Genomic DNA, 25,214 nt, shown 5'->3' on the forward strand with positions numbered 1-25,214 from the left:
GCCCACGAACAAAGGAGCACGCAGGGGGACAGCTCCGGCAGCCCCTGGCCCTGCCATGGCCTCCTCAGCCTCCCCCCGGCCGCCCTGCCCCTCGCCCCCATGGGTGCCCAGGATGCTTCAGGCACCGAGCGCCGCCATGGCGGCTGCCTGAGGCAGCGGGCTCGAGCCGAGGTGGTACCCGCAGCCGGCGGCCCTGCCGCCATCTTGCTCCAGAACCTGTCAGTTTTCCACCCAATTTCCCAACCTTTTCCACACATTTTTCCCAGCCTTTTCCACTAAATTTCCCCAGACTTTTCTCTCGATGCCCCCCTCCCCCCCCCAGCTTCTTCCAGGGCTCCAGGAGCAGTTTGCCGCCCGCTGAGGGTAGAAGGCGGCATCGCCTACGCGTGTCGGGGAGCTGGCGCGGGGCGGCCCGTTGGGGCCGGGCGCCATGTCCTGCCCGCAGGACGGGCACGGAGGCTGCCTCGGCCCCGGGGAGCCCGCCCGGGCGGCGGCTGCACTGTGCATGCGGGGCCGAGGGGGGGCAGCAGGCGCCTGCCTTTCTCCGAGGGAACCGGCTGGAGCCGGGGCGGGGGGCTGAGGGTCGCGGTGGGCAGCGCACCCCGCTCGGCCTCCACAGCCCGGGCAGCCACGTCCAAGCTAGAATCACAGAATCATTACGGTTGGAAAAGACCTCCAAGATCATCTGGTCCAACCATCACCCTACTACCAATGTCACCCAATAACCATGTCCCTAAGCACCACATCCAACCTTTCCTTTAACACCCCCAGGGACGGTGATGCCATCGCCTCCCTGGAGAATCCGCTCCAATGCCTGACTGCTCTTTCTGAGAAGAAGTGTCTCCTAATCTCCAACCTGAACCTCCCCTGGCACATCTTGAGGCGATTCCCTCTAGTCCTATCACTAGTTACCTGTGAGAAGAGGCTGACCCCCAGCTCCCCACAACTTTTCACAAGCTCCCCCTGGCACCCCAACCCAGGGCTGCCGTGTGAGCTCTGCGCCGTGCTCACTGATGGCAACGCTGCAGGACCGAGATCCCCTCAGACGGCCTGTGAAACAACACCCTGAGTGAAAGGGGGCACAGCTCAGTCCTCCCCGGTTGCCCCCATCTCCTGCCCTGCTGTCACTGCTCTCATCCCACCTCAGTGTGGCCAGGATACGGTCCCCTTGGCCTCGTCTCTGCCTTTCCTGGCAATACAACCCCCAAGCTGTCCCTCATGTCACCTCCTTCCAGCCCTGCCCTGGCCAGCCTGCTGCTCTGGTGGCACTTGCCCTTGGCATGGGGCACCCCCTAACCCAGCAGGGATTGCTGGGCCCTTTGTGATAACAGCCTGGCCTCTACCTTGCCCAGCGGGCAGCCTGGGGCTTGTCCTAGGACCCATCTCCCTCTCAGCTGAGCCATGCGCCCTCCTGCACAAGGTGACTCCATTCTCATCTGTACCCCAGCTGGGATCACAGGGCACAGATTGCAACCCTGGCACACTCCCACGTGTGGTCAGGAAGGTGTTAGGTGCACCTGAACACGTGTGCTCTGACAGCACCCAGGTTTCCCTTGGCATGCAGACAGGATGCTCGACTGGGTGGTGACAGACCCAGCACCCCACAGAGCCCCTGTCCCTCAGTAGAGCCTGTCCCCAAAGCCCTGGTCTGGCTGGTCCCTGCACATGGTCCTGGTGATATCTGCCCTCCTGGGCCTTGCCCCACACTGCTGGGAGATGGGGTAGATGACATCCAAGCTGGGGACAGCTGTCACCAGGTAGAGCGAGGCACACCCCTGTGACAGCCCTGCCCTGGGGCAGGCGTCAGGGTGGCCGGTCCCCTCTCCCTGTCCCCACAGCTCCATCAGGGTCTGACTCATGGGGGTGGTTTGGTTGTAGCCACGCTTGTCGCAATGCTTTCCCTTAAAAAAAAAAAAAAGAGGAACTTAGGGAATTAAATGCAAATATTTAATGAAATAATGAAATATTTAATGAAATGAAGGTATTTAAACTGCAAAGTCAAGCCCTGGAAAGTCAGAACATACCATAATGTGGGTGACCCCAATTTCTGTGCCTGTGAGCTTCCCGCGGCTCCTCTCAGGCCTCCCCAGGCACAGAGCTCGGTGCTCGGTGCGGGGGGGACACAGCAACACGCCAAGGTCGGATCAGGAATCTGTGGCAGCTGCCTCCTGCCAGGCTCCCACTGGACACGTCGCGCATCCCCACGTGGGAGCTGAGGTTTGCAGAGGGCGGGAATGGTTTGGGGCCGCGTGGTGAGGGTGCCTGTTAGTGGTGAGGGTGCCTGTTAATGGTCTCTGCCTTGTTTTTGCCGCAGAGGTTGGCAGAACAGGTCTGGCGCGTTCCCCCAGCACGCGAGGCCTCTGGAGTGACAAGTGGCTTACCCCGACACCGCGGCGGGTGACCAGGAGCAGCACACCTTGCAGAACAGGAGGTGCTGCGAGAGCCAGACTGACACGTTGGTGCCAGCGTCTGCCCCAGGCGGGTGGGCAGGGCTGCGCAGGGCTTCTGGACCTCGGCAGCGCGTGCACGAGCTGGGGGTCCCAGGCTCTGGCTCTGTCCTCGCATGGCCCTCAGCAGATCTTTATCTCCATCTCTCTTATCTGGCGCTGGGGAATAACGCGCGCATGTAATGGCAGCGATTTGGAGCTGTGCTTATTGATGCCAGTGCAGCAGGAGCCAGGAGATGAATTGGTCCTTGCTCCACCAGGGCCGTCAGGAGGCAGGAGCCGCATGCTAACAGGGCGAGAACAGCTGCCTCATCCTCTCCTGCCGGGAGGAGGCCGGGATCCTGTACCGAAGGCGATGGGTATCGCTGTCAGCAGAGGTGTCTGCCACGGGCAGCCGCCCTCGCCTGGCACGCGTCCCCTCCAGGACCCCCTGTCCTTGCTGCCAGCTCCCAGGGAGGCAGCTCCCAGGCCCAGACATGGTTGCCCCAGACCCTGCATAGAGCCCTGGGCAGTGCCGCACGCCCGTCCCCGACCCGCAGGCACCGCCGCCATCCATCCCCCGGCCCGGCGGCGTGCCCGTGTCCCCCCGCCAAGGGCTCCATCCCCTGTTGCTGGTGATGCTCAGGGTGGGGACGAGAGAGCCCGGCGGGTGCGCTGAGTTTGCTCAGCCTCAGCTCGCCCTCCCTTGGCAGCCGAGGGGAAAAGAGGAAGAGGGGAGGGCCCCCAAACCTCCGCAGCCCCACCCGCCTCCCTCCCCCCGAAAAGAAGAAGAAAACCAAACCAAAACGTCAAAAAATCATATAAAAAAAAAAAAAGGCAACCCAGCCCGGCGCAGCCGTGGGCTTTGGGACCCTGGAGCCCGGCGGAGGGGCGGCAGGTGCCGGGGATGCAGCGCCGAGCCCGGGGCCGCCTCCGGGGCACCGGGGCCGGCCGGGACCGGGGGCGCGGCGGAGCCCTGCCCGCCGGGGCGGGGGTGGAGGCGGGGGGGGGGGTGGCGTTTGCGGCTCAATAACGCCCAGGAGAAGTTGCAAACGGCGAAAGACAGAGAAGGGGAAAAACACCCCGACACCGAGCCACCCGCCCCATCCCTCCTGCAGCTCCGCTTCCTGCCCAGCCCCGCTGCAGCGCGGCCGCTCCGGCACCCCCGGCACCCCCGGCACCCCCGGTACCCCCGGTACCCCCGGCGGCAGCGCCATGGGCAACGCGGCCGGGGGCATGGAGGGGGCTGCGGGCCGGGAGAACCGCGACAACCGAGCCCCGGGCCCCGCCGCCAACGCCGCCGCCGCCGCCACCCCGCCGCGGCCGCCGCCGCCCGCCCGGCAGCCCATGCCCGCCGCCGCCGAGCTGGAGGAGCGCTTCAGCCGCGTCCTGGTGAGTGCTGGCCCTGCCGGGAGAAGCCGCCATCCTGCCCGAGCTTTTCTGCCTTTATTTTATTTAATCGCATCATTTATTATGATTTTTTTCCCTCCCTCTCCCGGCCCCGCGGCGTGGGCCGTCTCCTCCCGTTGCTCCCGGGGAATGCCCCGGGGATGCCCCGGCTGCGCTCCGCCTGGGGGGCAGCGGTCCCAAAGGGCTCGGGTGAGGCTGCGCTCGGGCTCCTGGGCTCCCCCAGGAAGCTCCGAACCCCCTGGGATGGGGCTGAGGAGCCGGTGGCAGGCCCGGAGCCGGCGGCGTGTAGCCAGCGAGCAGTGCCAGCCGCACACGCTGCAGCGAGCCGGTGCTGCAAATGTCAACCTGCCTCGCTCACCTCCTCCCGTCCGCCTGGAGCTCCTCTCCCGCACGTCCCAGCAGCTGCCGCTTTCCGGGATCTCTCCCTCTCTCCCTTCCCTCCCTCCTGCTCTCCGCATCTCAGCCCCTGGCGTGAGGACGGGGCGCTTCTGCCCCAGCCTCGCTGCGTGGCCTCGGGCAAGCCGCCCGCTTTCCCCGTGCCGTGGGGCCGAGCCCCCCGCCAGCCCTTCACGGGTGTCTGTGCAGCTCTGGGAAACGCTCAGGTAGGCAGAGCAGGAGGTGAGCCGAGTTGCTGGTCACCGGCGGCACCGTGCTGAGCTGCTGGAAGCTCCTCTCCGTCCTTGGGAGGTGGCGGATGGCCGTGACCTTCACTGTCCAGCTGTGCTGGACGCGGTCCCCACACACGTGCCTTCCCCCGCGCTCAGCGACGTGGCCTTTCCCCCCGCAGCCCCGGCGCGCGGAGGCGAGAGCAGCTCGGCTGCCCTTTCCGCAGCCGTCCTGTGCGCTGGGGAGCTGGGGCACGCTCTGAAGGTCGCGGTCCTGCGTCCCCACGCTCCCCCAAAAAGCCCCAGGGCAGACTGGGAGCGCACTGGGAGCAGGGAAACGCTTGCTGCTTTAATCCCCTCATCCCCTGCACAAAATAAGAGCCCACGCTAACCTGAGCCTGGGCAGGGGCTCCAGCTGCGGACAAAGGCTCCCGGCTCCTGCGGCTGCCGTTACACAACGAGGTCCGGAGCAGCGCCGGTGCCGTGACCCGAGTCGCTCTGCAGCTCCTGCGGCCCCGCAGCAGGCAGGACCCGCCGCCCCGGCCCGCCCGGCCCCAGCCCAGGATTATTTACAAGCTTTCCCATCGCGTTGCGATTACGGGAGGATTACTGGGGACAGGCATCACAGCTGAAGTGCCTGCTGTGCCTGCAGCCACAGGCTGTGACTTCTCTGCTGTGGAGAGCATCTCCTTCGGCTCGCTAGGACTGCAGGGGGGTCGCTGCAAAGGGCTCTGCAACGCCGGGGCTGCGTGGTGCTGCCGAGAGCCCCAGGACGGGGCTTTGCTGTCCCCCGGGGGTGGCTGTGTGACTCCTGGTGTGCTGCTTTGGGTGCGGATGGCAGTACGAGATTGAGATTGTGCCTGTAATGGCTCCGGGGTGCACGCACGCCGTGGTTGCAGAAGGGGGCTGGCAGCTGGGGACTTTGGGGTGCTGCGGCTGCGATTGCGAGGCCTCAGGAAGTGTCACTTTCCGCTGGCGAGATGGGGCCTAGGTGTGCTCTGGAGGGGTCCAAATCCTAACCTGAAAAGTGATCAAAAAGGGCCAACTGGTGATCCAAGACTCTCCCTGTGACCCAAGCCTTCTTGATCCCAAGGAAAAGCCCTGGCAGGGAGCTACTGGGACAAGTGTGCTGGTTTTGGCGACACGGGAACTGGCTGTCTTGTGAAATTGGATGTCCCAATCTCTCTTCCTCCTTTCACGGGCTCCCTTCCCCCTCCTTTCACCATCCCTACTCATGGCAGCGTTGGTGGGGGCAGCAGCAGGATCCCCACTACAGGGGGATGGAGGGCTGCCCTGCCTTCAGCCACCCTCATTGTATTTTTAATCATCTCTAGGGACCTGCAGTGCTCATGGATTCATTTCTCACCTGCAAAGGGCGTGAGATTAGCAGTGGGGTGTGAGCTGGTGGGCTGGAAACCTTCCTGTTCTATTGCTGGGACGTGGTCTGGGTCCAGCACATGGTCTCGGTACGGTGATACCACGGGAGGGCTGCTGCACCCTGGTGCCACGAGACCATGTCAGTGCAAACCAATTCCTGGCCAGACATCCTAAACTGGGAGAAATAATGGGAAAAATCCAGGCTGAAAGGCAGCCCGAGGGACTGTCGGGCTGGCGGCAGAGTCCTGGGGGTTCAAACTGCCAGTGGGGAGGTGAGGAATAAACCCACTGTGTGCTCAGAAATGGGGAATTTGGTTTTTTTCCAGACATTCTGGCTTATTCCCAGCTAGGGCACCATGGCAGATGCCGCTTTGGCAGAGGGACGGTAGGGCTGTCCCTGTGCCAAGTGACCTGGGACGTGCCGGTGTGGCTCTGGAGTTTGGGGATGTGGGGAGAAGCAGAGGAAGGAGACTGAGAGTCTCCAGCTGCTGGGCTGGGGATCTGCAGAGGCTTCTGCTCAGGGCAGCTGTTACCCCTTGTTACAAAGGGGAAAAACAAAAGGTTCAGGGATGGCAAAACGAAACCGTGCGCCGAGGGTGTGGTGGAGGTGAGCAGCAGCTGGGCTGCCCAAGCATCCACAGAGAGCAGGGAGGGCTCTGGGATGGTGGCGCTCAGCAGACGGGACCGTGGTGGCCCTGCTGTGAGGTTTTGCTGCTAAACCATGGCAACTCCTCGCTCTGCTGGTCCACGGGGCAGCGAGAGCTTTGCTTTGGCCTCTCTCGGGACCTGGAAGAGAGATCAGCTGCAGCTGAAAGGGCAGAGACCTAAAAACCCTGAGCCCTTGAGGAGCTGGGTGAAAAATTCCCCCCGAGCCCTTGCTTAGGTCCTTGGTGTCACTTAAAAGCAGCAAGTGCTCTGTGAAATCGGGGCAGGCTGTGGGACGGGGATTAAAACTGGGAGACCTCGAAACTTCACGGTGGTGAAAGCTCCTTGTGTGCCGCAGGGCCCTGGGTGGCCACGAGGCGCTGCTTTGTGTTTGCAGTTGTCCGGGTGAGCTGGCAGCCGGCACCGCTGCAGATGTTTGCAGATGTGCCGCTGGCCGGAGCGCGGCGGTGAGGCCGGTCACCAGTGAGCCCCGGCTGCGGCCGCACCGCGAGCTGGGGGAATCGCGGGCAGGAAAGAAGAACGATGCCCGGCTTTGTGCCGGACCCATCCCCGCGCGGCGTACGGGGCTGGCGCAGCTCGGCGGGATGTGGGGAGGCACAGCCGGCTCCGTGATGGGCTCCTGCGAGGAGCGGGGAACCCTCTGCAGCTCTGCTGGTGTCCCCGGCGTCCCCACGGGACGCGTGCCTGCGCCACACGGAGATAGGAAGGCCGGCAGCCCCTGCGCCGAGGGTGCTGCGAGTGGCTGGATCAGGCCCTGGCTGAACTAGGAGGGTGTCCCAACATGGGGATCCCCTCACCCCGCCGTCGCAGGACGGGCGAACGTTTGACGGAGAGGCGAGCGTGGCTGCTCAGTCTCATTTCCCCACCGTGCACTGAGAGCAGCTTCTGCTTGTTCTTAAAATAGAGCCGGGAGCAGCAGGCGGTGGGGAGGCCTTGGCCACAGCCGTGCGCTAGCAGGCGCCTGTCCCTTAGCAACTCCTCGCCTCCCCCGGGGTGGGCTCCGGCCTCCGGAGGGGTCCTGCCTGCTCCCCCTGCCAGCTTTTCCCTCGGGCACGTGGCGGGTTTGGGACACGGCCACGGCTGGCTCCGGGGACTCCCTCTGAGGGTGAGCCGGTCCTGGGAGCATTGCCCAGCCCTGATTGCGGCGTGCTGGGCTCGGGGAGAGCCCGGGCGGTCCCCGTCCTGCGGGGTGCCTGGCGCTGAGCCTCGGGGAGAGGCTGTGGCCTCCGTGCCAGGTGAGGATAGGAAGGAGAGGGGCGCTTCCCGGAGCGGGGATGGCTCTGGTGACGCTCGCTGGAGGGGACAGCACGGGAACGCCTGGCAGGAGCATCGCGCCCCGTAGCCACCAGGGACGGCGCAGCCTGGGACCGGCGTGCCCCATGGGCTGCCAGCCCAGCCACCCGGTGCCGTCAGTCCTTCTGCGGCCAAGCGGTCGGTGAAAGCCTCCAAGCCGCCACCTTGGGTCTGCTCCAGCTCCTTTATTGTGGCAGACAGGGGCTGCTGCTTCGTGCCAGCGGCTGCCACCTTCCCCCTGTGTCCTGGGAGGAACCACACACGACGGACTCAGCCACGGGGCTCCCCCAGCTCCCGGCAGGGTGTCCCAGGCCTCTCCCAGGCCGTGGGATGCTCAGGGTGGGATGCCCTGTTTCACGTGCTGGCTGGCATTTGAGGCTTTACCCTGGGACCAGAGCTTCTCATCCGTTACGTGGTCCTGCACCCATGTGCCTGCACCCAAATCTCCACGGGAGCCTCCAGCTCCCCGCCGAGCGCAGCGGAGGACCGCGGCCCCGCACGCTGTCCCTCTCCTCCCTGCTTTCTCCCACCCTGGTGCCACCGCTCCCAGCTGCTGCGTGCGGCTCCCTCCCAGCCCCGCGCAGGCCAAGAAACCACAGAAGATGCTTTAGCAGCTCGGCCGCGATCCCTAAGCAACGGCCGTCTCGTTTCGGTCTGGTTTTCACTCGAGCCCATCGGGCAGCCAACCAGCGACGGCGGCGCCGCCGCGTGTGTGTTTTGCAGAGCGAACGCTTCCGTGGCGGATGCTTTTAATTTTCTCTCTGGCTGGGTGCAGAGGCTGGCCCTGCTCATCTCCGCCTGCTCGGAGGCCACTCGGGGTGTGCGCAGCCCCTGTTTGTGTGTGGAATGAAAATTTGGGGTGCCTGACACCCAAAATAGCTCTGCCAGGCAGGAGCCCTCTGCGCAGCCTCAGTGCTGTGGTTGGTGCAACAAGAAAAGGCCTTTTCGTAGCGGGAAATGATGTAGGTGCTGCTTTGCCTCCCCCCGTCTGGTTTTAGGTGCAGGGTAAATCCTGGCACAACCCCGCAGCAAGCCCTCCCCGTGCTGGCTTTGGCTGAGCTCAGGGTCCCGGCCAGCCGCCTCCCGTCCCAGGGCGTCACTGAGATGTCACCGCAGGCCCTGGGGACCTCCCGTCCCGGAGGGATGCGTGGGGGACCCTTGGTGGCATCCGTTCAGGCCGGCAGGAGCGTGGCGGGCCGTGACGCTGCTCGGTGTCTGCGCCCACCCTCGCAGGCTGTGCGGGCTGGTCCTGACGCAGCCCGCGGCACGGCAGGATGGGGACGGGCTCGACGCCAGCTCCTGGGTGCGATGAGGGTGCTGGCCGGGGGGGTGGGTTGTGACTGCTGGGGTAAGTCCCCTTGTCCCCTCCGTCTCATCCCTGCCATCCCAGTCCCCTGAGGAGGAGGAGGGCAAGGACCAAGTCCTTTGTTTACCACCTCTGAGGCCACCCTGCCCCACATCCCCGGTGGCACCAGGGCCCCCAGCAGGAAGCGAGAACCGGTTTCTTTGTGCTCCCGACTGACGCCACGGACCACAGCGGGGCGCCCGGGGTGGGAGGCCACTTCCTCCACCCGCACCACGTGCCCCCGTGGGGGAAGGCAGCCACCACCCAGTTTCAAACCCGAACGGTGCCACATCCTGCCACCGGGCCCGGCCCTGCCTGCAAGGACGAGGTCGTGCCAGCCTTGCTGGGGACAGATGGGCTCAGCCGTCACAGCACGGCCACCTCCGTGGGGGCATCGCTGGCACCCCACACTCTGCCGGCATCCTCGGCCCGTGGGAGGCCCTGTCCCACCAGTGGTACTTGTTCCTGGCTTTTCAGGGTCCCACACATGGTAAAATGAGTCCCTGTGACGTGCACAGCCTTTGGGACAACCCAGCACAAAGCTCGTTGGTGCTCCACGGGCTGGGGGTCCCTGTGGGAGAGGTTTGGGCTGCGCAGCGGGTGCCACCGTCCCCTCTCCGCAGATGGCACCGATGGCCAAAACGGGTCCTGTGGGGGCAGCCCCCTGTGGGCTGCTTGGGTGCCTGGTCCCACCTGGCGCTCCCTTGGGGCTGGGAGAGCCACCAGGCATTGGTCTGACCCTTCTGGAGGGTTTTGTCCATTCCCGTGGAGGGATGGGGACCGCGAGGACAGGGCTCCCTCCAGAAAAAGTGGCACCGGGGGTGGCACCAGGCTGTGCCGGTCGCCCATGGCGGATCCCGCGTGCAGTAGCCCAGGACGTGTTAGTGCAGCAGCAACCCGGGGTGTCCTGGCTCCGCCACCGCCTCGTCTGCCTCAGGACCTGTCCGGCCGCTCCGATGCAACCCCGGCGGCCTCGCAGCGAGGCTATTTCTGGCCTCGCAGCCTAATTTTAGCCTCGCCGCCGAGCTGTCCTGCGTGCTGCTGTGCGAGCTGCCTGCTGCGGGCAGCTGGGAGGGAGCAGCCAGGCTCCAGGCAGCCCGGCCAGAGCCAGCCGAATACCGGCTCGGCGTGGTGGCGTGGGGCCCTAGGCAGCTTGGGGACCGTGGCTTCAGCCTCCGTGCGGGCTCCCTTCCACCCATATCGCCCTGTTTTGGCTGATTGCAAAAGCAGTCTGGCGGGTAGTTGGTGGAGGTGGGTGCTGAGGTTTCTGCTCCTGCCCGGCGCATTGGCACCTTTCCTCTTGGACGGGCTCCTCCATGGCTACCCAAGTCCCTCCCTGCTCAGCTCTGATCCCGCCCCAAACCCCACAGGATGCCTTTTCCCCAGGGACGTGGGTGTCCCAGAGGTGGTGCCCGGTGGTGCCTGCACCCCACATCCCTGTGCTGGGGAAGCCAAAACTGGAGGTTAAGGTGACTCGGAGCAGGGCTGGGGCCGTGCACTGTCTCCACGTGCCGTGGCTCCATGTTGCCAGGCTGCAGGCTCTCCGAGCGAGCAGCAGCCTCAGCTCCTGCTTTCTTTAGAGCTGGATCACCAAGAAATGGGTCTTTTGGGAAATTAAATCATCCATGACCCAAGCAGAGCTTCCTGCATGGCCGACGTGTGTGTGCAGCGCACCTGCAGGTGGCCTGTCTGAGGCTCTGCAGGTCACCCCGCGGTGTCCCTCCAGGACCCACCCCGTGCACCCCAGCACCCTGCAGGCAGGAGCTGAGCCCGGGGTGCCCCGGAGCCCCCAGCCGCAGCGAGGAGCAGTTTCGGCGGCCGCCTCGTGCTGCTCGGGGAGCGGAAACCACGTCACGTCCTGCTCGGGCGGCCCCGGGGGCTGGCGGCGGCTGCGGAGAAGCCGACATGGGGTGGGGAGGCGGCGGCCAGGTTGTGTAATGCTGGCATGAAGGGACGGGGTGACACGCAACACCCTGCCCCCAGATCGGGTCTCCAAAGAAGCGCTGGTTTCACCACCTGGGCCCGTTGCGTGCCCTCAGGGACGGCTTGGAGCCGTCCGTCACCATCACGCCGTGGGGACTTGGCCACGTCTCCAGGCCCTGTCCCCACGTAGGGTGGCTGAGCGGTGACCAAAAGGCTCAGCTGGGGACGGGACCTGGGCTGGCTGAGGCTGGGAGCATGGTGTGCTCGTGACATGGGCGCGTGGCTCCATTTTTCCCTCCAGCACCCCACGTCCTGCCCTGTCCCCCCCCCCACAACACCCAGCGCCCTCTGCCACGGAGACCCCAGACACCCCCAGGCAGGGACATTGCTGACGGGTCCGCAATGCCGGATGGTGGTGTGATAGTTCCTGGGGAAAGCAATGTCCCCGTGGTCCCACCAGCGAGCAGGGACACCGGGTGCTGCGTGAATGGGGGGTACCACAGCCCACAGAGGGGTTCTGGGGACACCCCTGACCCCTGTCTCCCCGCAGAGCTCCATGAACCTGCCCCCCGACAAGATGAAGCTGCTCAGCCAGTATGACAACGAGAAGAAATGGGAGCTCGTCTGCGACCAGGTGAGGTCCAAGTGCAGTGACGCCTTGCTGGCCTCGCTGCTGGCCCTGTCCCCAAACGCCACACAGGGCTGGTGGCCGCTGGCCTCAAATCTGAGGCTCTTCAGATGGAGCTGAGTGCTGGCATCCGTCTCCGTTAGCGAGACAGCGGCTTATTAATCTGATTAAACATTTAAGCGTGACCATCTGCAGCACGGGGTGCGGATGGCCGCAGCGTGCCCGGGCAGCACTGGGAGCAGGGACAAGGCGCAGAGCAGGGTGGCATTTCCCCGTGCCACAGGCAGGTGGCTTCAGCCTCTCTCTGTGGCTTGTAGGAGCGCTTCCAGGTGAAAAACCCACCGTCTGCCTACATCCAGAAGCTGAAGAGCTACTTGGACACGGGCGGCGTGAGCAGGAAGGTGAGGGCTCCCTCGCACCCCACGGGTCCGCCCTTGTCCCTTGGGGCCAGGCCCGGTGCCAATGGCTCTCCCTGTCCCCCAGTTCAAGCGACGAGTGCAGGAGTCGACGCAGGTGCTCCGGGAGCTGGAGATTTCCTTAAGGACCAACTACATCGGGTAAGGAGGGTGAGCAGGGGGTCCTTGGTGTCATCTGACCACTGCTGGGGCAGAGACTCGTGTGCCGGTGGCTTCTGGCTGTGGGGGTGCCAGCGGGGTGTGGAGGCAGGGGGTGGAGGCTGGTGGCCTCATCCCTGGGACGGCTTTGATGGGAGGGTGGAGGGGCCGGGGTGGCAGCCAGCTGTGCCCTGGCTGCTGCAGGACCTGAACCCCTGCAGTGGCAGCAGAGCCCGGGGGCTGTGTCCCCTGGGTGTCAGGACCTGGGGTCTCTGTGGCACCCAGCTCCCTCGGAGAGGTAGCACCACACAGCGGTGCCGTGTCCCCAGCGTGTCCCCACCTTACTGGGGACCTCTGGGCTGGAGGGGGAGGTGGGGAGGAAGAGGAGGGTTTGTGGAACCCACTAACCCCTGTGCTCCCCAGCTGGGTCCAGGAGTTTCTCAACGAGGAGAACAAGGGGCTGGACGTGCTGCTGGAGTACCTCGCCTTCGCCCAGTGCTCCGTCGCGTACGTCCCCGCTGCCGCTGGCATCCCGGGTGCCCCTTTTCCCCTGACACCCTGCCCTGGCTCTCCGGTCGCTGGGCTGGGATCAGCCTCCCCCTGAGCTCAGAGGGGCTGGGGGATCCAGAGCTGCAGAGCTCCGTGTCTGGGGGAAATCAATGCCCCATTTGTCCCCAGCCCCGGGGACCCCAGAGGTCCCCACGTGTCTGCTGGCATCGGGGGTGCTGCTTGCTCACCTCCCCCTGTCCCCACACGGCCCACCAGGTACGACATGGAGAGCACCGAGAACGGCAGCCCGGGCTCCGACAAGGGCAAGCCCCTGGAGCGGTCGCTGGAGGATCTGAGCAAAAGCAACTCCTCGTCCCCCACGCAGGGCGTCTCCAAAGTGCGGCACCTCACCGTCAGGTAACACGCGGCCCCCCGGCGCCGCTCCCCGCTCTCCGCCTCGCTGCACCCCGGCCCCGCCGTGCCATGCCGTGCTGTGCCGGCTCAGAGAGGGGCTCGGCAGGGAGACACAAGCCTGGTCCTAGAAAGGGGTCCCCGTTGCTGTTTTGGGGACCGGGGGGAGACAAAGCCACGTGTGCTCTCAGCAGTGCTGGAAGCCAGGGTAAAGAGCAAGGTCGGAGCAGTTCCCACCGCCCAGCTCTTCAGTCCCTGCAGCTCCCTGCTGTGGGATGCCCTGGCCAAAACCGGGGTGGGAGGATCAGGGAAATGAGCACAGATCAGAGCTGCTTGAGGTTTTGGGGAGCAAATCCCCACCCTGCTGCTGCATCAGACATAGGAGCTGCTGCCGGCGAGGGTTTAAAAGCAGCAAGGGTTTGAAGATGACCGGGCCTGCGCCCTCTGAGCTGGTTCCAGCAGCCGGCGGCTCTCGCTTGCTAACCCTGCAGCCCTCTTCTAACCCCGCTCTTCTCTTGCACGCTGCCGGGGGATGTGCCTACGGTAGGTGACGGGGCCGGGGTGCTGGCGTGGTGGAGATGCCCCAGAGGGGCCGTGCAGCCCCCGCTGACTCGCTGCCGGCCCCAGCGTGGGGATGGCCCCTGCGGTCGCCCCTGACGGGCAGGGAGGTCCGAGGGGACACCCAGCTGTGGCCACCCCGGGAAGGGAGACGGCTGCCGTAGCGTGGCTGGGGGCTCCCTTGGGACCGCAGGGCCCCTCGTTCCCTGCCAGCACCTCCAGAGGAGCCGGCGTCCCCCGTGCCCCAGGGACAGGTCAGGAGCGATGGCTCGGATGTGGCACCCGCGGCGTCCCAGCCCCTTGGCACCCACCATGCCCCAGCCTGGTCGCAGGCTTAGGAGGGCTCAGCACCGCCTGGTGCTCAGCACCAGCCCCTGCGGGCGGCAGCAGCTGCTCTGCTTGCCCCCAGCCCACGTCCCCCTGGCTCCCAGCTCCGCATCCCGGCCGTCCCGCGGGCCGCGCGGGAGCCCCGTTTCTCCCTCCTGTCCTGCAGGCTCTAACGCGCCTCCAGCTGCTGCCTCTCGAACCAGCACATCCACACCCTCCTCCACCACGTCCACCCCAGCGTCCCCTGCAGCGCCCCGGGCAGCGATGGGGACAGTTGCCCCAGGTCACCTGGCAGCTCCTATTCGCCCCGGTGAGCCTCCGAGACCGCCCGTGCGCGAGGGGCACGCGGCCCCCCCTGCCACCCCAGCCCCACCACAGCCACCCCCCGCGCCTCACGTCCCTTGGGCTTGCAGATGGGGATGGCCACCAGGCTGGACATCGGGGCTCCCTCCCATGGGGATGCAGCTTGCTGGGTTCCCCGGGTTCCTGCTGCTGGCTGGTGAGCCCAGGGCCACCGAGGCCACCGCCTGTCCCCCCCCTGCCCTCCCACCCACGCGCTGCCCACCCCCTGCTTGCGCTGCGCCCCGCGGCTGACCCCGAGCCCCCTGCTCAGCTGCCCTCTTGCCCGCACAGGCTCAACCCCTCGCACAGCAGGAAGGCACTGAGGAACTCCCGCATCGTCAGCCAGAAGGACGACGTCCACGTCTGCATCATGTGTCTCCGTGCCATCATGAACTACCAGGTGGGAGCAGGCAGCGTCCTCCAGGACCCCCCGGGGACCCCCGAAAGCCTCCAGTCCCTGCGCTGCCCCCATCAGGGTCAGAGTCTGGCTTTGGGGTGCAGTGAGAAGCACACATCTGCTGTCCCCCAGCTCTGATGGCTTGGGGACACCAAGCCTTTGCACTCAGATGTCCTTGCTCAGCCACCTGTCCAGCGGGAACACGGCATGGGACATATCACTAGGTCCCTGGGCATCCTTGGGGAGAGCAGGGGGATGAGCGACCCCATTAATGCTCCTTTTTTCCCCAGTCTGGCTTCAGCCTGGTGATGAACCACCCAGCCTGTGTCAACGAGATCACCCTGAGCCTCAACAACAAGAACGCCAGGTAGGGGCTGTCCCCTCTCACTTGTCCCCTCGGCTGCGCCGTGGCCGTGACCCCTCATGCCCTGTGTCTCCGCAGGACCAAGGCGCTCGTGCTGGAGCTGCTGGCCGCTGTCTGCCTGGTCCGAGGTGGCCATGACATTATCCTCGCTGCCTTTGACAACTTCAAGGAGGTGAGTCTCCAGCAGGGACACGGTCCCCATGCTGACCCCGGTGTATGTGCCTCAGTTTCCCTTTGTGCAGCAGAGCCCTGCTCCACTGGGACACCCTTGATCCTAAAAACGCCTGTCGCATAATTTATTTGGGGTTGCTCCAGTTGTTGGGCTTGATGTCCCCATGCCAGCACATGTCCCCAGGGCTGGGATGGCACGGGGATGTCTCAGCAGGGATGTCCCGCACCCGGCAGGGCTGGGATGGCATTGGCAGTGGGTGCCTCCTGCCCCGGATGCCCACCTTGGACGTGCCCCTCCCAGCCCTCAGCCCCTGCTCCCACCCCAGGTCTGCGGCGAGAAGAACCGCTTTGAGAAGCTGATGGAGTATTTCCGAAACGAGGACAGCAACATCGACTTCATGGTGAGCGGTGGGGGAGGCTGGGGCCCCCACTGTGCCCCCTGCCCCCCGCTGGGCTGGAGACAACTGGGGACCCACGGCCTCCTGCCCTGGTGGCAGCTTCCGTGGTCTCCCCAGGCCTGTCCTTGGCTATGTCCCAAGGGCTGCCAAGTCCCCAAAATGCCGTGTCCCCAAGAGCTGCCGGTCCCTCCCCAGGGCGTTGTGTCCCAAGGGCTGCTGAGCAGCTGGCCGTTTCCCAGGTCCCCGTGTCCCCAGGGCCGTGAAACCACCGTGCTGTCCCCAGGGACTTGCGTCCCCGGGGCTGCTGGGCCACCGTGCCGTGCCCGCTGAGCCTGCTCCTGTCCCTGCAGGTCGCCTGCATGCAGTTCATCAACATCGTGGTGCACTCGGTGGAGAACATGAACTTCCGCGTCTTCCTGCAGTACGAGTTCACCCACCTGGGGCTTGACCAGTACCTGGAGGTGGGTGGTCCTGCGCCGCCCCGAGCCCCCGCTGCGGCCGCGGCTCCCATCTCGGTGGTGGGTGGACGCCGTGGCTGCCACCGCCCGTGACGGTGCCGCCGGTTGTCCCGTGGCAGAACCTGCGGCTCACCGAGAGCGACAAGCTGCAGGTGCAGATCCAAGCCTACCTGGACAACGTGTTTGACGTGGGGGCCATGCTGGAGGACTCGGAGACCAAGACGGCTGTGCTGGAGCACATGGAGGAGCTGCAGGAGCACGTCAGCCAGGTGGGACGTGGGCGCGTGGGCAGGGGCTGCTGACGCAAGCCCCGCGTGGGGCGGGAGGCAGGGCTGGGCCACGGCGGCCGCGGCTGAGCGCCGGCGCCTCGTCCCCACAGCTGACGGAGAAGCTGCAGGATGCGGAGAACGACTCCATGGCCAAGATAGCGGAGCTGGAGAAGCAGCTGAGCCAGGCGCGGCGGGAGCTGGAGGCGCTGCGGGTGAGCACCCGTGGGTGCTGCGATGCTGCCAGGGCTGAGGGGGAGAAGCGGATGCGTGGGGAACCCCGGTCAGGGGGTGCTGGGGGACACCGGTGACACGCTGGGGTTTGTCACGCCGCAGGAGCAGCTCAGCCCTCCGCGGCCGCCCAGCCCGCCGGCCCCGCAGCCCCAGGAGTGCTACCGGCTGGCGCTGGAGCGGCGGCTGGCGGAGCTGGAGGAGAAGGGGTTAGTGCAGATCCTGCGTGGGCCCGATGGAGACGTCGCCATCGAAATTGTCCCCGTTGTCATAGAGACCGCAGCAGCCCCCGTGGTTACCAAAGAGGCCACCGCCACCAGCACAGGTACCTCGGGTGCGGGGGTCCCCTTCCTGGTGGGGACAGCTGGCGCCGGGGAGGGGTGGCAGCGTGTTCTCTGGGCACAGCCAGGGAAACCGAGGCAGGGGGCGCAGGGACGTGCCCAGGGACGTGGAGTCGCTCGGTGGCAGAGTGGTCCTGGCACTGGCACCGTGTCCTGCTGCCGCATCAACTCACCCACTTCTCGTTTCCGTTTGCAGATGCTCCAGCTCCGGCTCCGGCTCCATCCCCATCTCCTCCCCCTGCACCTGCTGCCCCCCCCCCACCTCCCCCACCGCCCCCCCCTCCACCCCTGCCTGGGGCTGAGCCTGAGCCCCCCGTGCCCCCCCCGCCCCCCCTACCCACAGGCGCCGTGCCCCCCCCAGCCCCTCCGCTCCCAGGCGCCGCAGTGCCCCCACCGCCCCCACCGCTCCCCGGGGGGCTGGAGGGCCCCGTGCCACCCCCCCCACCGCCCCCACCGCTCGGTGGGGAGCCCCCCGCCGGGCTGGGTGGCCCCCCTGCTGCCGGTGGTTCAGGTGAGTGTGGCCAGGGGATGGGGTCCGGGGACAGCGGGGATGTCCCTGGGGTGCCTCGAGTGCCGGAGGCACACTGGGGTGGGTTTGCCCCCCCCCCGGTGACACTGCCCGCCTCTCGCCCCGCAGTGAAGGTGAAGAAGCCGATCCAGACCAAGTTCCGCATGCCCGTCTTCAACTGGGTGGCGCTGAAGCCGAGCCAGATCGACGGCACCGTCTTCACCGAGCTCAACGATGAGAAGGTGCTGCAGGTGAGGCCATGCAGGCACCTGGGGGGTGAGTACAGGGGGCTTGGGGGGGCCGGCGCCCTCACCCACACCCACGCCGCACCCGTGCTGACGTTACCCCGGCCTTCGTTGCACCCCCACCTGCATTGCGCCCGTGCTGGCTTGGCACCCCTGCCCACGCTGCACCCATCTGTGGTGTCGCTGGCTCACGTGGCTGCAGCCTTGGAGGAGCTGGAGGCCAGCGCCGTGCCGAGGGACAATATGGGGTCTGTCGGACGCGGAGCCCTGCCCTCCTCCTCTCACCCCATCCTCATCCCCTTGCTCCACCCTCAGCCTCTCCTGTCCTGTCCATGTCTTCTTCCCCATCTTCATCCTCTGCCTCCCTCCCTCTCCCCTCACCTTGTCCCCTCATTAGCCCCTCCTTGTCCTGTCCCTGCCTTGTCTTCATCCCCATCCCCATCCTCAGCCCCCAGCTTGTCCTCTCCTCCTCCCTCCATCTTCATCCTCTTGCCCCTCTCCCACTGGTCCTGTCCCAGCCCTCGGGCTCCATCCTCGTCCCAGCTGTCCTGCGCCAGCTCCCAGCCGTGCCCTCAGTCTCCTGTCTCCCCGCAGGAGCTGGACATGAGTGACTTCGAGGAGCAGTTCAAGACCAAGGCCCAGGGCCCTGCCCTGGACATCAGCGCCCTCAAGGTGAAGGCCACGCAGAAGGCCCCCAGCAAGGTCACCCTCATGGAGTCCAACCGGGCCAAGAACCTGGCCATCACCCTCCGCAAAGGTGGCCGCAGCATCCAGGACATCTGCACAGCCATCGAGACGTGAGTGAGACGTGAGACTCCTCGGTGGGACAAGGACGAGCTGGGGCGCCGGGAGGGAGGTGGCAGGGGGCTGAGGGACCCGCTGCGGGATCTGCCTGTGCCGGGGGGTGTCCCACCACCCGCTGCTCCTGCAGGTATGACCAGCAAGCCCTGAGCCTCGACTTTCTGGAGCTGCTGCTGCGCTTCCTGCCCACCGAGTACGAGCGGACGCTCATCGGGAAGTTCGAGCGGGAGCAGCAGCCTCCGGAGGAGCTCTCGGACGAGGACCAGTTCATGATCCGGTTCAGCAAGATCCCGCGCCTGGCCGAGCGCATGAACGTCATGATCTTCCTGGGCAACTTCAACGACACAGCCCAGCTGCTCATGCCGGTGGGTGTGGGGGCATGGGTGGGGGGGGACACAGCACGGCGTTGGGCGGCACTCGGGGGGCAGCCTCCTGTGGCGAGGCTCACACACTTCCCCTGCTGTCCTCAGCAACTCAACGCCATCATCGCCGCCTCCATGTCCCTCAAGTCCTCCAGCAAACTGCGCAACATCCTCGAGGTGAGGGGTGCGAGGCCGTGGCCCCAGTGGGGGGGGACGTCTGGCCGGGCCGGGTGCATGTCGGCGGTGCCGACCTGTCCCATGCATCCTGACTGCGTGGGGGCGTGGGGTGGGGACATCCCCCGGCTGGTGGGCTCAGCCCCCCGCCCTACCTGAGCCCTTGCATCTCCTCAGATCGTGCTGGCCTTCGGGAACTACATGAACAGCAGCAAGCGCGGGGCTGCCTACGGCTTCCGGCTGCAGAGCCTCGACGCGGTAGGTTTGGTGCGGGGCTGCCCCGCGGGTCCTGTGTGCTGCGGGGAATGCGGTAGCGCACACAGGCACTGTCACTGCACGGGGACAAGCCGAGGGGACAGGGGGTTACAGGGACCAGGTATGGAGATGGAGGAATGCAGGGAGCAGCCGTGGCCACAGAGGGACACGGGAAACAGCCACGGGGATGGAAGGGTGCAGGAACCAGCTGTGGCCGTGGGTGAATGCTGGGATTAACTGAGGGGACGGGGAGGGTCCAGCTGTAGCGATGGGGGAAGATGGGAACAAGCCATGGGAATGGAAGGGTGCAGGCACCAGTCATGGGGCCGGAGGGCTGCCCCAAGCAGGGGTGCGGTGGGGCGGTGGGATTCAGGATGGGGCTGACGCTGCTCTCTCCCAGCTGCTGGAGATGAAGTCGACGGACAGGAAGCAGACGCTGCTGCATTACCTGGTGCGGGTGATCACGGAGAAGTACCCCGAGCTCACTGGTTTCCACACTGAGCTGCATTTCCTCGACAAGGCAGGCTCAGGTAGCACCCGTGGGCACCGGCCTGGGGACCATGGCAGGCTGCAGCCCCCGCGTGGGGACTCTCAGGGCCTGCCCTGACCCTGGCGCTGGTCGCTGATCGCCCTCTCTGCAGTCTCCCTGGACAGCGTGTTGCAGGACGTGCGGAGCCTGCAGCAGGGCATGGAGCTCACCCGCAAGGAGTTCATGCGGCAGGATGACAGCCCCGTGCTCAAGGAGTTCCTCAAGGCCAACTCGGAGGTGATGGAGAAGCTGCAGGCTGACAGCAAAACTGCCAAGGTGGGTGCTGAGGGCAGCGCAGGGTGGTGGGGCAGGACTGGGTCCCCATTCCTGCATGGGGGCACCCTGGGGTGCCTTCTGCTCATGCCTGTGCCCCATGGGAGTGGCTCTGGGTGGGATGTGGCTCCAGCAGGACTGCCAGAGCCATGGGGGATGCGGAGGGGGACACTGAGGTGACAGAGGGTGGATGGGGGACAGTGGGTGGCCGGGCTCTGCTGCCAGGCCCCAGCCCCCCATATTGGGGTGTCTCTGCCTGCAGGAGGCATACGAGTCAGCCGTGGAGTACTTCGGGGAGAACCCCAAGAACAGTCCCCCCACGACCTTCTTCCCCATGTTCATGCGCTTCATCAGAGCCTACAAGGTAGGGGGTCGGAGGTGCCCTGTTTCTGGGGGCTGGGAAGGGACTTGGTTTTTAGGGGGGAGTCTGGCCCCACTTTGGGGTAACCGGCCACAGCCACACATGAGGCTGGGGGCCTGTGGGACAGAGAGACCCTGGCACACGGAGCTGCCCTTTGGGGCCGGTGCAGGCACTGGGTTGGGGTGAGGCAGGGGCTGCCAGAGACCCCTTGGGATTGCCGAGGAGCAGAAGGGGGGGGGGCTGTGTTCCCGCAGCACCACAGCAGAACCCCCCAGCTCAGCATGCCCTCCCTGCGCCTCTCCCAAGAAAGCAGAGCAGGACATCGAGCTGTGGAAGAAACAAGAGGCTGCAGCCAAAGAGGCAGAATCCAGCCCCAATGGCAGCGAGGACCAGCTTGACACGAAGGTACCCGATGTGGGACGCTTCCCTGTGCTGATGCAGGGACCTTGAGCATCCCTTCCCTGGAATATCCCACCCTGCTGCCCTGCGGCTCCCCCCGGATGAGGCCGGGAGGCAGCAGCCTGGCTCGGTGTCACTGTGCCCTCCGTCCGGGCTGAATCTGGGGAAGGGCAAAGGACCTTTTCCAGCCAGGATGCACCGTTCACCCCACTCTGTCCCCACCACAGTCACCCATCCAGAAAGCCAAGCGGCAGCAGATGGACATGATCGCTGAGCTGAAGAAGAAGCAGATGGTGAAGGAGCCGCTCATTTATGAAGGAAAAGACGGTGCCATCGAGGATATTATTTCAGGTGAGGGGCAGGGTGTCTCCCCTGGTGCTTGGTGCTCAGAGTCCCTGGCCAGGCCGTGCCAGCCCAGAGTCCCCTGGGGTGCAGGTACGTTGGGTGGGTGCCACGGCTTGTCACACAGCCCCGCGATGGCTGGGTCACAGCACAGTGCTGGGAGAGATCCGGAGACAGTGAGGGCATGGCTGCTGCTGGGTCGCTGGGAGTTGGACGTTCAGGGCTGGGCTTCCAGCTCTGCTGCCCCTGCACGGGGCTTCGGCGCATGGGGCTTCGGCACAGACAGCGCTGCAGCCAAGTGGGTGCAGCTGGGAGAGCCTCCCTGGCCGGGGGCTCCGAGGGCTGTCACAGCCCGGAGCCAGGGAGCCACCGAGCCCTGCTGGGGAGCCCAGAGCCACCTGCAGCACCTCCCTGTCCCACACGGCAAAGCTGCCGAACACTCTCTGCCCTGTCTCATAGCTCTTCCTCCTCTTCTGCTTCTTCCTCCCTTCTCCTCCTCTCCGCTGCCTCTCTGGATCGCTTTGCTCAGCTCTGAAAACTGTTCCTTTCACGGCCCGGACGGGCAAGCGCTCGTCCCGGCTCTTCTGCGATGCGAGCTTCAACGAGGAGAGTCCCCTGTAGCGGCTGCCTGTAGGTAACGGGGCAGCCGGGCTGGGGGCGAGGGCACAGCCTGGGTGGGCAGAGGGGCACAGAGGGGCTGCCGGGCTGCGGCTCTCCTCCTGCATTTCTCTGCCCAGCACCGTTCCGGCTGCGTGGCCGATCGGCCAGGCTCAGCTCTGCTGAAAGCCACCCCCGGGGCACCCCAGCATCAGCCCCAGCGCCGCGGCACAAGGCTGGGCACTGGAATTGCTGCAGGAGTGGGTCCCACGGGCCGGTTCTTCCCAGCTGCCTCCCTCCTGCCTCTGTGTGCTGCTGGTCAGGCTCCTGCCGAGCGTCCCCGTACCCGAGGGGCTGACCCTGGCCGGTGGTGGGAGTGAGGGCAGGGTCCTGCCTGCAGGTGCAGGCTTTGCCGGGGCGGGCAGGCTGGCGGCTCGCTGAGCCCGTGCTTTCTCCCCTTTCAGATCTGCGGAACAACCCCTACCGGCGCGCAGACAAGGGCCGCGGCAGCGCCAAGAAACGGGCTGTGGGGCAGAGCCTGCAGGCGACGCCGGACATCTCGCTGTGAGCAGGGCAGGCCGGTCCTGTGGACGCAGCTGGGACTGCAGGGCGTCAGCCCGCCGGCCTGGGCCGACCCGCGGTGGGGGGACGGTGCCCACTCCTCGCTGCTCAAGCTGCTTCGTGTGCCGGCCCGCCCTGCTGCCCCTGCCCTGCGCACCCGTGGGTCTGACGCAGGGCTCCCCCAGCAATTGCTTAGCGATGCCACTGAGCTCCTCTCCTGCGGGCTGGCAGGGATGGGGGGAGCACAGGAAGCCCCCCCCACCTTGTCCTGCAAGGAAAAGGGGCTGCCCTGCCCCTTGCCCAGGGCTGCTGCATTGCCCTCCTGCCCTCCGGGGCAGCCCTGCACACCGGTGTGCCCCTCTCCTCAGCTTGCTGGTGCCTTTGATCTCCCACTGCAGGAGGGGCAGAGGATTGGCAGCCAGGGCTGCAGTGCTCCTGGTGCTTCTCCCACATCTCCCGTCTGCGCAGAGCCCTTCGAGGCCGTGCTCTCCTCTGCTGCAGAGCGGGGCGGGCACAGGCTGCGCCTCCTCTCCGGCAAGGAGCCTGCTGCAAAGATCCCACCCTGGGCACTTCACGTACCCCAGGAGCTGGCAGGGGTGCTATTTTACAGTCATTTTCTATGTCTTCCTTAAAAAAAAAAAAAAAAAACAACTCTCTGTGCTATGGGAGCAGGGGCTGGAGCACCCCTGGGTTCTACAGGGTCTCACCAGGAGCCTAAGGCTGGGGCGAGCAGCGCTGGTCTATGACAATCAGCAGGCTCAAGGATTCACCGTCCTCGAATCGCTACGTGGTGGTACCTGGCCTTGCCCTCCTGCCTCCCCAGCACCCACCTCTGCTCTTGGGGCCGCAGCCTCTCAGACACCGGTGCCCATCGGCCCGCGGGGACCACGAGGCTTCTCCCGTTCGCCAGCAGTTGCACGATGCAACCCGCAGCAGGTGCTAGGCAGCCTCCAGCCCTTGCAGCGAACACCGTGGTATCCCCAGACAGTGCAGGGTCACAGCTGAACTCATGCAGGAAAAGGAGGACAGAAAAGGGGTGGGCTTGGACGTAGCCAGAGAGCTGCACCATCCTACAAATAACGACTGAAGCACTGGCCTTTATTCCTCCCCGCCCTGCTGCCGATCAGTCAGAGCCGTGCACTGCTGCAGTTAACCCGTTAATGCATTTACTTTGTCACAAACGCCCCCTGCTCGCCCTGCTGCGAGGACTCGTGGCTGCCGTGTACATTCTCGCTTGCCCCAGCTTTTAGACCAGGGTAAGTCCTCGTTACAAGCCAGAGCAGCGACTGCTTCCTGCTGTAATTACGCTGCTAAGCGCCACCGGCTCAGTATCGCACAAAGCTCAAAGGGAGGGAAGGGAAATGAATGTGTAACTTATAAATGCCTTTAAGCCAGAAATGTAAAACATTAACTGCTAATTTGTATACATTATTTTTATATACTGAGGGCCTGTTTAATCCAAAGCAGAACTGGTAATAAACCGACTCTATGGATAAAGCGCGTGTCTGTGAGGGGGGCAGGCCGATGCCGTGCGCAAGTCCCGGTGTTTGAGGCCGCTCGGGCTACCTCCTGCCTTCGTGGGCTGGATGCAGCAGCTGCCGCTTGCTGCTTTACTAACACTAATACATGAACTGCACAAGGAACTGCTGCCGGGAGCGGCGACCCCGCTCCTTTGAACTGCTGCAAGTGGAAGATGTATTTCTGACTTGCCTGTGGCTGCAGGACTGGCAGCAGGGGCGATTTAGTGGATGAAAACACGAGAAAGCAAGTGCCAGGGGACAAAAGGAGGGGCAAGCCAGGCCTTGTGGCTCTTCAGAGGCACGGTGCCACATCTTTAACTGCGGTGCCCCTGAGGCGGCGGCTGTCAGGCCCTGGCACCCACATGAGCACGTGCGCATTGTCGCCAGGATGCTCGGGAAGGCACCTGCAGCCCCCGCCAACCCCAGCATGGAGCTGCAGCCAGCCCTGGGCGAGGCTCGGCCCAGCACCAGGGCACAGCACGGCTCCTCAGTTGGGCTGTCCTCAGAGACAAGAGCTGCTTCCCAAAGCCGACCCACTCTTTACAGGGAAGTCTAGGAAATCCCAAATGCAACCAATGCACCCGCTTTTTTTTTTTTTTTTTTGTGGACAGCTGATCCGACTTCTGTGCTCACTGTACAAACAGGTACATGATAGCAAAACTCAGCCTCTCCACCCGTCGGCTGGAATTTGGGTTTTCCATTTCAGGTAGCTGATCTCATGTGCTCACTGACGTGGCCGTGAGCACACCTCCAGTCCACCGCATTGACAGAAAGACACGGTGCAAGTGGAGGCAGCTTCTGCACCAAGAGGGAGCCGAAGCCCATGCTGCACGGTGTGGGCAAACCTCTGGCACTGTCTGCTTAACCTCAGTTCCTCAGGATCCTGGAGTGACTTCTCTCACTCTTGAGGGGAAGACGTGTCAGCCCCCTGTACAGCAGAAGCCCCTGCCTGGAACGTAAAGCACCAGGGAGCAGTGCCCTCTGCTTTCCCTTGATCAGTCCAACCTGGGCCTTGTCAAAAAAGCACAGGAGACGCACTGGGGATAGCTGGAAATCAGGGGGGCAGCATTTCACTGACAAAGCTTCAGTGTGGTGCAGGGACACATTCATTTGACACAGATAGCCAGGGTTTTTGCAAATCAGCCTGTTTTCTCAGACAGGAAAGCCTCGATCCAAAGCTACGTGCATGCCAGCTAGCTAGATGGCTGAGAACATGCTGGGAAGCCTCATGGCAGCCCTGTAACCACCAGGGAGCTCGGGCATGGAGCCAAGGACGTGGAACTGGAACAGGAGGAGGAAAGGGGACG

General features: G+C 65.1%; 1 protein-coding gene and 1 long non-coding RNA gene across 2 annotated transcripts; one reads left to right on the forward strand and one right to left on the reverse strand.

The window, feature by feature from the left end:
- Window positions 1-1,665: 1,665 nt before the first annotated feature.
- Window positions 1,666-11,589, reverse strand: LOC310885506. The gene is made up of 3 exons (XR_014574837.1): window positions 4,195-11,589; window positions 2,025-2,788; window positions 1,666-1,901 (listed from the first exon to the last, which is right to left on the reverse strand). It is a non-coding gene; the product is annotated as an uncharacterized lncRNA (long non-coding RNA).
- FMNL1 (formin like 1) lies at window positions 3,507-22,545 on the forward strand. Its single transcript, XM_083808921.1, has 26 exons — window positions 3,507-3,818; window positions 11,596-11,679; window positions 11,991-12,074; window positions 12,157-12,230; window positions 12,651-12,734; window positions 12,993-13,133; window positions 14,646-14,754; window positions 15,042-15,118; window positions 15,194-15,287; window positions 15,613-15,687; window positions 16,035-16,145; window positions 16,262-16,411; window positions 16,522-16,623; window positions 16,745-16,964; window positions 17,177-17,491; window positions 17,618-17,739; window positions 18,328-18,530; window positions 18,665-18,899; window positions 19,005-19,073; window positions 19,248-19,328; window positions 19,726-19,855; window positions 19,967-20,130; window positions 20,390-20,491; window positions 20,795-20,893; window positions 21,115-21,238; window positions 22,291-22,545. Exons 1-26 carry the CDS (start codon window positions 3,642-3,644, stop codon window positions 22,392-22,394), a joined length of 3,330 nt encoding a protein of 1,109 aa, XP_083665047.1. The 5' UTR covers window positions 3,507-3,641; the 3' UTR covers window positions 22,395-22,545.
- Window positions 22,546-25,214: the final 2,669 nt, after the last annotated feature.

This window comes from Anser anser, assembly GCF_964211835.1.
Source record: "Anser anser genome assembly, chromosome: 23".
Classification (NCBI taxonomy): Eukaryota; Metazoa; Chordata; class Aves; order Anseriformes; family Anatidae; genus Anser; species Anser anser.

What these genes read in the sequence shown, in the direction of transcription:
- FMNL1 (XM_083808921.1), top strand. Translation starts at nt 3,642, where the DNA reads ATGGGCAACGCGGCCGGGGGCATGGAGGGGGCTGCGGGCCGGGAGAAC. An exon ending in CGGGCGGCGTGAGCAGGAAG is followed by an intron (nt 12,075 to 12,156) that starts GTGAGGGCTCCC and finishes CCTGTCCCCCAG; the next exon opens with TTCAAGCGACGAGTGCAGGA. An exon ending in AGGACCAGCTTGACACGAAG is followed by an intron (nt 20,894 to 21,114) that starts GTACCCGATGTG and finishes TCCCCACCACAG; the next exon opens with TCACCCATCCAGAAAGCCAA.